The sequence below is a fragment of the Rhinoderma darwinii genome, chromosome 12 (assembly GCF_050947455.1).
Source record: "Rhinoderma darwinii isolate aRhiDar2 chromosome 12, aRhiDar2.hap1, whole genome shotgun sequence".
NCBI classification, from domain to species: domain Eukaryota; kingdom Metazoa; phylum Chordata; class Amphibia; order Anura; family Rhinodermatidae; genus Rhinoderma; species Rhinoderma darwinii.
This window is the reverse complement of record NC_134698.1, coordinates 76,618,932-76,632,292: the sequence shown is the minus strand read 5'-3', so window position 1 is coordinate 76,632,292 and position 13,361 is coordinate 76,618,932. Positions and strand designations below refer to the sequence as shown.

General features: G+C 43.5%; 1 protein-coding gene across 1 annotated transcript in view; it reads left to right on the top strand.

Annotated features, from left to right (window-relative positions):
• Nucleotides 1-13,361, top strand: part of ERO1A (endoplasmic reticulum oxidoreductase 1 alpha) — a 36,247-nt gene that overhangs the window by 4,600 nt on the left and 18,286 nt on the right. Inside the window, exons 5-6 of the mRNA XM_075844129.1 lie at nucleotides 11,937-12,019; nucleotides 12,845-12,921. Coding sequence (XP_075700244.1) covers nucleotides 11,937-12,019; nucleotides 12,845-12,921 — 160 coding nt within the window. The remainder of the gene's footprint in view (nucleotides 1-11,936; nucleotides 12,020-12,844; nucleotides 12,922-13,361) is intronic.

Sequence of the window (13,361 nt, the reverse complement as noted above, 5' to 3'; positions counted from 1 at the left end):
ACGGACAGCCCATAGAAGTCTATGGAGCTCCCGTAATGACGGGTGGCTACGTGTGTGCACCCGTCATTACGGCAGCGTTGCTAGGCGACGTTGGTAAATAGTCACTGTCCAGAGTGCTGAAAGAGTTAACTGATCGGCAGTAACTCTTTCAGCACCCTGGACAGTGAATTCTGATCAGAATATAGAGCAACCTGTAAAAAAAAAAGACGTTCATACATACCGAGAACTTCCTGCTTCCTCCAGTCCGGTCTCCCGGCCGTTGCCTTGGTGACGCGTCCCTCTCGACATCCGGCCCGACTTCCCTGGATGACGTTTCAGCCCATGTGACCGCTGCAGCCAATCACAGGCTGCAGCGGTCACATGGACTGACGCATCATCCAGGGATGTCGGGCTGGATGTGAAGAGAGGGACGCGTCACCAAGACAACGGCGGGGTAAGTATGAATTTCTTTAACTTTTATTACAGAAAGGGCTGTCCCTTCTCTCTATCCTGCACTGATAGAGAAAAGGGGCTGCCGATTAGTGCAGTGTAATTTTGCAGCCAAAAACGGGTCGAATACGTGTGACACCGGACCCGTATTTACGGGTAGAAAAAAATACGGTCGTGTGCATGAGGCCTAAGACTGTATTTGTACAGGACGGAAAGGCTGCAGATGTTGCACCACAACTCCGCAGCGAAATCCGCATGTGTTACATGCAGATTTTCTTTCGGCTTTCAACTTATCTACATTGAAAAGGGTGAAACTCACCGTGAACATCCAGAAAAGGGGGAGCATGCACTGATTTCTGTCCAAAAAAATGTTCAGCAGCATGTGGATGCGATTTGTTAAAATCTTATCCACATGGCTGGGGCCTTATTCACACGGGTGTTGCGCATCTCGGACGTGAAAAACTACAGTTTTTCACGTCCGAGGTGCATCTGTGCTCTGCGCTGCGGGTTGCGATATCATGCATCCCCATAGACTAGAGTCTATGGGGGGATGCGTGAAGCGTAAAAAAATAGGACATGTCCTATTTTCTCACGGACCCTTCACACGGTCCGTTGAAACAATGGCCGTGTGAACGGCCACATTGAATTATATAGATCCGTGTGACGGCCGATATTTCATGTGAATAAGGCCTTGGACTGTAATCCTCTGCACGGAAAATCCACAGCATTTTCCGTCTTGTGTGAATCCAGCCTTATGTGGCACTTCACAAGACCTGAAGTAGAAACCTGAGCAAAGAGAACCGCTTAGGAAATCTCATGACGATCCAGAATATTTGATATTCCGCAACTATTATTCAATTGTTGCCGGATTAAAGGAATTCAGTATTACATCGCAGCAGTTGGTTGAGATACGCTGTAACCCTATAAGATAAGGAAGCCATCTTTTCTGTACGATCAGATATACGATGCAGCTGCTGTGTCAGCCATATTCAGTTTGTTTCCTTCCTATCTGGAGGGTAATGATGGTATCTGATTTAGCGGTGTCTGGTTTAATTACAGTTTTGTGTGCCTTTTACGTTTCATATTAGTGTGTTTTACTATCTGAATATAATACCACCATAATGTGCACAAGTTATACCGCTATACAATGCTAAAATAGTGACAAGCGGTGCCTAAATATTCACACCATACAGTGCTATCATTGCCTTTTATGAAAATAATATTTTTGATATATTTCCCTCCCTGACTCTCTGCCGTTCCTGTCTGTCCTTTAAAGGGGTATTCCCAACTTAGACATTCATTGCATATCCATATGCCATAAGCGTCTTATAGATGCGTGTCTGAGACCGCACCTATCCCGTGAAGGGGGCTCCGTTATTTCCGTAAGTCCCATTGGAATCAATGTATAGAACCACGCACATTTCATACATGCTTTCTCTGGATGTCGCGGCCACCTCACCAGACGGGGGACTCTCACCTATCGTACATTTATGACCTATCCTGTGGATTTGCTACATATGTCTAATGTGGGAATAACCCTTTAAGCTTCCAAGCACTCCTTGTTTTCCCCGGTGCTCGATGACTTCTACTTGCACTGTGACATTTCGTCCATAGTTACGTCGCCATGGTGGGCAAAAATTGGCTGTCGGGGTCACGTAACATATCAATGGATGGCAGGTCATCTTACAGGGTGGGGTGCAGGAGACCGGCAGTTTGGGAACGATGGAAAATCAGTGAGGTGAGGATATTTAAAAAGTTGTAGACTTGGCCTGTCCGGGGATTCAGGGAGTTGTAGTTGCGCAGCAGCTGTAATGTCGCAGATTGCAGACCACCGGTCTAGATGTTAAATTCAGTTCTATATGCCATGTGGAAATACATGTAACTTCAGAAGTGTGAGGAGGAGCCCTCCCTGTGAGGGTATGTTCACACGCGGAGTCAAAAAACGTCTGAAATCGTGTCTCTTCTGCCCTACATAAATGGTACCCATCTGTACCTGACACATTTTGGCGATGTGGGGCGTTGGGGGGATCCATGTCTCATATTTGGTGGAGTTGCCCCTCCTTGCGGAGTTTTTGGGAGGCGGTTCTTAAAATAATACTGGAAGTCTCTGGGGTCTCGGTCCCTAGTTCTCCCGAGGCAGCCCTTTTATTTATGTTCCCTATGCCACTACCCATTTACAAATGCTCCCTAATTAGGCACCTCCTTCAGGCTGCCAAATCGGTTATCCCCTGCAAGTGGAAAACGGCAGTTCCTCCACTGTTGGATGAATGGTTTCAAGAGGTTGCCTTGATACAGCGTATGGAACACCTCCTGGCTCAATCCCCGGCTGCCTCTGCACGATATACGGACGCTTGGTCTCAATGGCTTTTGTCTCTCTCTTCTCCCACCTAACCGTACTGTAGTGGCTTGAGGCCCAGTACCCATCCTCCCCCATGAGACTTCATCTGAGAGGGAACTACATGCGGGTGCGGAGGGTTTTGCTTGCTCCACCCAGGTATTTATCAGGTGCATAGCTGCTTTTTCTTATTCTTATGTACCCATGCTTTTCCGGAACTGGAGTCCAGGTTCACCATTAACTTTCCTTGTCTCTCCCTTGCCTTTTGTTTGTCCTTTCCTTCCTTTTCTTTTCCTTTTCTTTCTTTCTTTGCTTTCTGTGATTGTGCTCACATGCTATGGCCATTGCATTTTAGGATGTGTAGGAAGTTGACTTATTGTATGTTTCTTTCCCTTTACTTTTAAGCAATGCTCCTTCCTGTTATGATTGCTCAGATGGCTGTCGTACTGTGTGCTCTTCATGGGTTGTGATGTTTACCCTTCTGTTTGGGCTGTGCCCTATTTGTCATGTTCTTTTTATTATGGGGACACATTTTCTCCGAATGTTTTTTTTAATTGTTTGTATTAAAACCAATAAAAATTTTGAATTGGGGAAAAAAAACGGCTGAAAATTCCGGAGCTGTTTTCAGAGAAAGCGGCCTCTGATTTTCAGGCGTTTTTGAAGCTGAAAATTAAGCTTTTCATTTGGAGCTTCTTTTGTGGCGTTTTTCAGTGTTCAATGGAAAATGAGCACCAAAAAACGCCTCAAGAAGTGACGTGCACTTCTTTTTACAAATGGTCTTTTTACGCTCCGTTTTTTAAACAGCGGCGTAAAAAGACGCCCCGTATGAACTAAATGCTGTTTTTCCCATTGATTTCAATGGGCAGATGTTTGTAGGCGTTCAGCTTGCGTTTTTAGTGGCGTAAACGGCCCGGAATACGCCTGAAAACACTGTGTGAACATACTCTGAGCAGTGTGTTAATAAATGTTTGCAGAGGAAGTGCCACGGATCGTGTGTTTGCTGTAGCTATGACAGCCATGTTTATTTATCGTCTTCTCGCTTGGTTTGCGGTATGTGGATCATTGAGGGAAGATACATCTATAAAGCTGCAGATCAATATCTTGTACTAATGGTGTCTTTCAGAATTGTGTGGGGATTTTTATTTGTATGTTGTAAGAGGAACAATTATCTCTTTACAAAACTTCCTTCCTTCTGATTATCTGCATCAGCAGAGGTACATCCTGTGCTCCTGATAAGAGACATGCGTTTACATAAGCTGAGATTTTTAGAACTGAGGCCATATTGTTTTTTATAATATCTTCTTGCTAAGTGACACCAATAGTCCATAAAGGTGGATACTGAGGGAGCCCTGAGGTAGATATATATATATATATATATATATATATATATATATATATATATATTTATTAGTGTCCCCAATGACATGAGGCCTTATGTAGAAAATCTAGTGCAGACAGAACATGAAGCAGTTGCCCATAGCAACCAATCAGACTGCAGCTTTTATTTTCTAAACTACTCAGGTGGAATTAAAGCTGGAATCTGATTGGCTGCTATAGACCACGCCTCCAGTCTATGTAAGAACTACAAGAGGCCTGTAGTGTTGTGGTTGGGCCTGGCTCTGGTATACAGCGGATTTATCGAGCTTAGACTCCATTCACACTGCGTTAGTAGCGTATGTTTGGTGTATATGCTGAACATATCCACGGGGCCCCATTGACACGAAGTGCAAGACAGTATCCATAGTTCACTATACTATTCCATGCAGTGGCATCCAGTAAAAAAGAATACACTGTGTGGCAGTGTGAATAAGCCTTGATCATTCACAACAGATTAAAAAAAAGTCAATTCCTTCAAGTAAAAATAAAATTACCTGTAAATAAGTCCTTGAATTGTCGTCTTCTGTCAAAATGGCTATTCACTATATATGTTTTTAGTAAAGCTGGGTGAATGTAGCATCGACTTCGCAGCATAAGGGCTGTTCTCCAGCTTTCTTAGGCTACATGGACATGTTGCGGAATTTGATGTGAAAAATCCGCACTAAAACCCGCAGATAAGCGCAGGTAAAATCCGCACTTGATATTGTGTTTTTTTTAAAATCCGTTTTAGGTGCAGATTTTATATTTCAATGCAGAAACGGGTGCAGTTGTTTTTTTTTTTTTTGTCCTATACATTTTTGAGAAAAACAAGGAAAGGTAAATTGGAATGCTACGAATTTTTATATTCGCCAGCAGTTACATTTCCGTGCGGAAGATTCTGCAACGTGTAGATGAGATTACTTACTGTCTCTACTTTGTTGGTACTGTATTACGTGCCGATTTACCTGCATGTGGCCTCAGTCCGGTTCTGCCTAATTTTGCAGCAGTAAGTAAAGGGGGTTGTATCACTGCCTAAAAAGGGAAGTCCGGCCCTGTTTGCTTCACATCTAGGGGCTATGTTCGGCATATACATGTTTTTTTTTTTTGTGGTAGCCAACTCTTTGGGAAGGGACAGCAGGCTACGCTTTTTCCATATAGGAAAAATAAGAAAAAAATCTGCCTGGCGGGTCTGCGGACACATTCACAGTCCTGGCGCATAGGCTGAACGTGGGGTAAATAGAGCCTCAGACTGGACTATGGGTCTTGAAGGGGAACAAGACATTGGGACATCATGGAAGCTCTCAGTAGTTCGCTATAATTGAGCTGGTGAATTATGAATGATGCTTTGTGTGGCTGAAGTCAGCTGGCCGCACGTAATGGAGCGCCTGACTGGCACATGGTATAATTCACATGTGTACCAGTGTATATGTAGGGTTAAAGAGCAATACACTGCCGTGCCGTATAAATGATCCGCAAAATATAGAACATGTCCTATTTTTGTGCGCTACTGCGGCACAGACTACACTATGGCCACTTCCGCAATTGCGAACGGCTACGGATGTGTATCTTAGCCGTCGGATCCGTATTTGCTGACAGTAAAAACCCTTACGGTCGTGTGCATGAGGCCCCCGTTAATGCCTGGGCAGATTTGACGTTTAGGAGCCTGGGAAATCTGGGTGACCACTCCGGTGTGGATGTGATGGTGGCTTTATCGTTTCCCAGCCATCCAAATAAGTGACACATTTGCCTAGGTTTGCATGAATATAAAGGTATGTTCACACGGCCTATTTTCGGCCGTTTTTCGGGCCGTAAAAGCACGAAAAACGGCCAAAAAATCGGAAGCAGAATGCCTCCAAACATCTGCCTTCTGATTTCAATGGGAAAAACAGCGTTCTGTTCCGACGGCCCACTTTTTTACGCGGCCGTTTTGAGAAACGGCCGTGTAAAAAAACAGCCGCGTAAAAGAAGTGCCGTTTTTCATTGACTCTATAGAAAACCGCTCCAGAAACGGCTGTAAAAAACGCAGCGAAAATCGCGAGTGGCTCAAAAAAACGTCTGAAAATCAGGAGCTGTTTTCTCTTGAAAACAGCTCCGTATTTTCAGACGTGTTTGAGTTTGCGTGTGAACATACCCTAATAGTGGTAATGATTTACTGACTATGCAGGATTGCCGTTTGGGACCCAGGAAAAGCTGGGTAACAACCCTTATGGGAGCTACAAAGCCGCACATAATGTCACCCAGTTCTGCAAGAAATGGACAGTGTGTGTAACCGGAAATGGTGTAATTTTTATTGGGTAACTATTATCGGGAGCCCTCCACAAGCTGGAAACCATTGCCCCGGGCTACTTGTATTTGAATATTTGCTTACATGTTTAATTTGCAGTTTGCATTCCTAATAATTACAGATAAACCATAAAGGGGAAAACAAATCAGGAAATTATTGTATTTGGCTGGCTCGTTGCCTATGTTAATATTATGATAACTGATTAGTTACCATGGCGATAGCTCTAAATCTATTACACGGTAACTGCTGTTAAACTTGTGTGTTTATTTTTCTCGATGCAGTACGGCTATGTTCACACGGGGTCTTTTGCCGAGTTTTTTGACGCGGAAACCGCGTCGCAAAACTCGGCAGAAACGGCCCGAGAACGCCTCCCATTGATTTCAATGGGAGGCGTCGGCGTCTTTTTCCCGCGAGCAGTAAAACTGCCTCGCGGGAAAAAGAAGCGACATGCCCTATCTTCGGGCGCTTCCGCCTCTGACCTCCCATTGACTTCAATGGGAGGCAGGAGAAGGCGTGTTTTATGCCCGCGGCGCTCAATGGCCGCGGGCGAAAAACGGCGCGATAATTGCTGTTCACACGGAGTATTTTGGGGGAGGAATATCTGCCTCAAAATTCCGTTTGGAACTTTGAGGCAGATATTCCTCCCCCAAAATACTCTGTGTGAACATAGCCTTATTTATACCGGAGTGTGTATTATACTCCAGAGCTGCATTCACAATTCTGCAGACTTTTTTTTTTTAGAGCTGAAATCTTCCAGTGTTTCCTGCTTGCTCTGGTGATTGGCATTCTGGGAAGTGTTCTTTTTACACCAGCCATTGCAGAGTAATCGGGTATAGGAAAATCAAACTGCTTTCTGTATTATAAGGAGCTTAGCTAAGCTAAGCTGTAGGTGTGTATCTGTCAACAAGATTGCTGGCTGTTTTCAATGACAACCACCAGAATAGTGAGTGCAGCTCTGGAGTATAATACAGGATGTAACTCAGGATCAGTACAGGATAAGTAATGTAATGTATGTACACAGTGATTCCGCCAGCAGAATAGTGAGTGCAGCTCTGGAGTATAATACAGGATGTAACTCAGGATCAGTACAGAATAAGTAATGTAATGTATGTACACAGTGACTCTACCAGCAGAATAGTGAGTGCAGCTCTGGAGTATAATACAGGATGTAACTCAGGATCAGTACAGGATAAGTAATGTAATGTATGTACACAGTGACTCCACCAGCAGAGTAGTGAGTGCAGCTCTGGAGTATAATACAGGATGTAGACAGAAAACAGTTATGACCCTGGGTAGTCGGCAGGTACAATAAATATGATCAATAGGAGGAATGCCTGCAGGCAAACAGAACCCTCTTTCCCGACCACCCAATCATAGTATAGGATAAAGTTAAAATTTTTATTAGGCTACGTGTACCCCTGAGGACGCTACTAGATAGCGAAACATGTCGGGGGGGCTCTATGTTTTTTAATTTCCTGCCTTGGCCGAATTCACTTCTTTACAAGTCATATGGTACTTGCTGGCTGTAACTGACTCCTTGTATGTCGGCCAGCATCTATCTCTGGGTGATTTAATACTCTGCTGGATCTCTCAGCGTACCACTTTCCACTCTGGCTTCAGGCAGTGACAGTTTTAAATTCATATATGTGGTCTGGAAAGAGGGTTCTGTTTGCCTGCAGGCATTCCTCCTATTAATACAGGATGTAACTCGGGATCAGTGCAGGATAAGTAATGTAATGTATGTACACAGTGACTCCACCAGCAGAATAGTGAGTGCAGCTCGAGTATAATACAGGATGTAACTCAGGATCAGTACAGAATAAATAATGTAATGTATGTACACAGTGACTCCACCAGCAGAATAGTGAGTGCAGCTCTGGAGTATAATATAGGATGTAACTCAGGATCAGTACAGGATAAGTAATGTAATGTATGTACGCAGTGACTCCACCAGCAGAATAGTGAGTGCAGCTCGAGTATAATACAGGATGTAACTCAGGATCAGTACAGGATAAATAATGTAATGTATGTACACAGTGACTCCACCAGCAGAATAGTGAGTGCAGCTCTGGAGTATAATATAGGATGTTAGTCAGGATCAGTACAGCATAAGTAATGTAATGTCTGTACACAGTGACTCCAACAGCAGAATAGTGAGTGCAGCTCTGGAGTATAATATAGGATGTAACTCAGGATAAGTAATGTATATACACAGCGACTCAACTTTTTATGTAGATTAGTTCTGTATATAAGCTGTAAAATGGCGTTCAAAGGTGGACATATATACGCTTTAATGATTATCATGCTTGTGGGGTTATACTGACAGGTGTAGATAGATGGAAATATTTTTTTATATGTATTTCTTTTTAACGACCAACATCAGAACACCGGTTTTAGATTTGGGGAGGGGGCATCGTCCTCCCATTTATATTTGGCATCTGATCTTTCTTTGGTATATGGTGTCGATGCAAATTCGTGCCAAGCGGTTAGTGAAGCGTTTCTCTGCACTTTCACAATGACTTGTCTGCAGTAACTTATCAGCAGATCGTTTTGTTTGGTTCTTATTGACATCATTGGATGTTATAATTTCATTGCTTCTTTGCTTTCTATACAGAGTTGACACATCATATTGGATATCTATGATATTTAAAAAAAAAATTAACTCCACATTGTATAGGTTAAACCGAAGTGGACGTCCCTATATCCCGTCTACCCTGACCAATTCGTACACCATTTATTTAAGCCAAATACCATATTTGCCCTTATATGGAAAAATGTGTTAAATGCCGCCACATTCCTGCCATCTGAATGCAACTTTACCGTAACTAGAGCAAGGGGAAGTGACGCCGTCCCATAGTAGAAAGATTCCTGCTTTTATTTTTTAGATGCCCTCTGAAAAAAAAACAAAAAAACGAAAGCAGCAATCTAGAAAATCGTTAATAAATTTGTTGCGATCGCATATTTGTTGTGATTTTTATGGAAAATTGTCTGTGACCTCTTGTAGCTCAAGCCTAAATAAGGCTTAAAGGGGGTTGTCTCATCAGAGAAATCTCCCTTCAGAAAGGACCCGGGTCCGGCTCCCGCGCCCCCAGCAAACAGAATTTTTTTACAATTATTATTTTTTTTTGCCGGGGAAATCCGTGGCTGCTGCAGGGGAAATGCAGCATTACATGGTGTCGATGAACTGCCCGAGTCCACCAGACTGGGCATTGCTCTTACAGAGCGGCTCTCTGTTTTGGCTCCTAGAGGGGAGTCCTGAGTTGAGCCCCGCCCCCCCCCCCCATCATTTGCCATAATCGCATAGTATAAAGTTTTGCAACTTTCTGATTTTACGTTGTTTCAATTTCTAACCATCTTTAAGATAAAGACCTGATACTTCTCACAGCTGGGGGTTTGTTACAATTGTATCCAGTCTAGACCATTCTATATAGGATAAAGAGCCTGGACTATAGGCTGATACATTTTACCACCACTGATACATTGTAGCAAACTATTAGGATAGGAGAGAGATTTGTGCTGCTGCTGATGTATGTAACTCAGAGACTTAACCGGACTGGATACAGTTGTAGCAAACCCTCAGCTGTGAGTATTCAATCTGTGCAGGTTTTCAGTCTTTGCATGTAAGCCATTGAATGTTTCTATTCACTGGCAGCAAACAGAGCGCTTGAAAATGGTGAATTGATACGCAAAGTATATTAGTAAGTTGTAGAACTCCTCATATTCAAGCTTTTATTTTTTTTTAAAACTATTGGGGTGTTTTCACGTATTTTGTTTTTTGCTGCAGCAAAATTTTGTGGAAATTGCGTAAATGACCACAATGTGTGACTACACCCTCGTATGTGTGGCCTGATCCACCATGGACTGACGCAGCTGTCGTAGAGGTCTATAAATGTTAAACCTGTCTGGAGAGGAGGATCGCCTCGGATCATTAACATTACTGCTATTTGGAGAAGGTTTATCACGTTTGTGAAGGTCATGGAAAGTGTCGATTTCTTCAGGTATTCTAGAAAGATTATGGAGCCGGCGGGACTGGTGCCAGCCGATCTAATGGATATTTTGGAAAGTCCTAAAGGAAAGTCTAATCCATGTTTGCACGTGAACAATCGCGTCCATCCATGGTATGTTTGTATCCTTCACCTCTATGGGGAAAAATGTGAGATCTTCAGTTTTTGGTAAAGTTTTTCCATGATTGCACATGATTGCAATTTTCGCGGCGTTTTTTACGGCCGTTTTTGGAGCTGTTTTTCTATGGTCCATGAAATACGCCTCAAGAAGTGACATGCACTTCTATATCGCGGCCGTTTTTCAAAAGGGCCACGTAAAAAAAACAGCCCGTTGGAACAGAACGCAGTTTTTCCCATTTGAAATCAATGGGCAGATGTTTGGAGGCGTTCTGCTTCCGATTATTTGACTGTTTACGACCTGAAAAACGGCCGAAAATAAACCGTTTGAGCATACCAAAAGGCCTAGTTCACACTGAGTTTTTTTTACGCCAATCTGAAATCGCCTCCCATTGACTTCAATGAGAGGCGGAGGCTTTTTTTTTTTCTCGTGAGCGAAAAAAAAATAAAAAATCAACATGCTCTTTCTTCAGGCGTTTCCGTCTCTGACCTCCATTGACACCAATGGGAGGCAGAGAAAGTGGTTTTCTCTGCGTTTTTTTGCCCACGGCGCTCAATGGCCGTGGCCAAAAAAACGCAGAAAATTTAGTGCAGGCAGATTTTTCTGCCTGCAAAAAACTCTGTGTGAACATACCCTAATAGTGTCTCTTCACAGTGATGATACTTACTTTAGTACCCTTGCACAGTTTAATGTTCCTATAGTGCCACCCCCACAATATAATGTCCCAATAGTGACCCCCGTGCACACAGTATAAGGCCCTCATAGATCCCCCCACAAACAGCATCGTGCCTCCAAAAATAAAATGATCTATCTCCGTTCTCACGACGAATATAGGAGATCCCTCTGCCGGTCTCCTCCAGTCTGTTCTGTGTGGCTCGGTGCAGGCACAATGACGTCACTGAATCATGTCTGTGTGCGCCTAGTCGCTCGTGGTGGCGTCACAGGGTGAATGGTGGAGCAGAGCGCCACAGCTCGCGGCTCCACAATTGTATTCAGCTGTATCTGCACCCTGAGGATACAGATACTGTTGAAACCAGCGCATGCCGTCGGCCTCCCGGGACATCGCCTGGAATCCAGGACTGTGCCGCTGGATCTAGGACGGTTATGAGGCATGCTGATACATTGTAGCAAAACTATCATGACAGGCAAGCGATATGTGGTGCTGAGCTATCTAGTTCACAGGGGACCGGATACAATTGTAGCAAACCCTCAGCTGTGTAAGTATTGGGTCTATACAGGTTTTAATCAAAGAATATTTCCATTCACTGACCAAGTCGGTATCTTGAAAATGAGGAATTGAAATGCAAAGTATATTAGAAAAAAAAATTGAGAACGTTATGATCTAAATCTGCAGAAGAGGAAGCTGTAATACTTGTTAGGCAGTTAATATTTTTGCTTTTTATTTGACAGTACACGGAAACCGCCAACACGGGCAATGGAGAACTGGAGTGTGAGAAGGAGAAGAGATTGGGTGCGGTGGATGAATCCTTGAGGTGAGTGACACTGAGAATTTCCTTGCAGTGATCGGGGCCGTACCTTTGCCAGAGTTCTAACTGGGTGCTCAAAATTGAACCCAGGACGCCCCCTTAACACTCATATTATAGTAATCTTATTATGTGGCAGAGAGCCCATTGGGCGACTGCAACCTCTGCACCCACAGCAACAGCAGCTGATGGCGATATTGCACCCACTAAATACTCCCAACACCCCCTCCCGAATTTCCAGGAGCGGTGGGCATTATGGTAACAAGCACATCTAAGGGTATGTTCACACGAGGGCGTCCGTTACGGCTGAAATTACGGGGATGTTTCAGCCTGAAAACATCCCCGTAATTTCAGCCGTACCGGCATGTGCAGGCGCTTGAACGCCGCGTCCATTACGGGCGTAATTAGCGCTGCTATTCATTGGAGTCAATGAATAACGGCTCCAATTACGGCCAAAGAAGTGACAGGTCACTTCTTTGATGCGGGCGTCTATTTACGCGCCGTCATTTGACAGCGGCGCGTAAATTTACACCTCGTGTGAACAGACAAACGTCTGCCCATTGCTTTCAATGGGCAGATGTTTGTCAGCGCTATTGAGGCGCTATTTTCAGACGTAATTCGGGGCAAAAACGCCCGAATTACGTCCGTAAATAGGCCGTGTGAACATACCCTAATAAATAATCACACAGCTAGCGCCACAGCATCTTTACAAGAAGGATGCATTTACGGATTTTTAGTTTTTTTTTTTTTTTTAATACCACCCAACCCCTTTGAAGTCGTCCCACTTCTGTCTAGTATTGTGAATCCTGACCTGATCGCTGTTTCTCCTTGCAGTGAAGCGGCCCAGGAAGCTTTCTTTCAATGGAATCAACATGACGATTCCAGAGATGATAACTTCTGTGAGCTCAATGGTAGGCACCCGCGTATCTTCTTATAGAAATATATCCTATATTGAAAAGTGTTAAAGTTACATCCTCTGTAGTTATTTTATGTTTCAAATCTATTTATTGAACTTTAGCGAAAGTCCGATACAAAATATGAATATTATAAGTAATTGGTATCCAGCAGGGTAAAGCAATATAGAGAACGGTAAGAAACCAAACTACTTCTGTAGGTATTTTAAAGGGTAACTAAACTTTCAAAATACTTTTGACATATCCTAGTGAGCGCTGAGCTACTTAGTTTCTGATCGGCTTGAGAAAGGTTCTGTTGAGCTGAATCATTGCCTGGGTGAATAAATGTTCCTTCTTTTTTTTTTTTTTTGGGATGTGCTGCCTTGTCTCTCCTGGATCTGACATGTCAAATGTTTTTTTGAAAGTTTAGTTACCCTTTAAGGATAGAGCTTCATGGT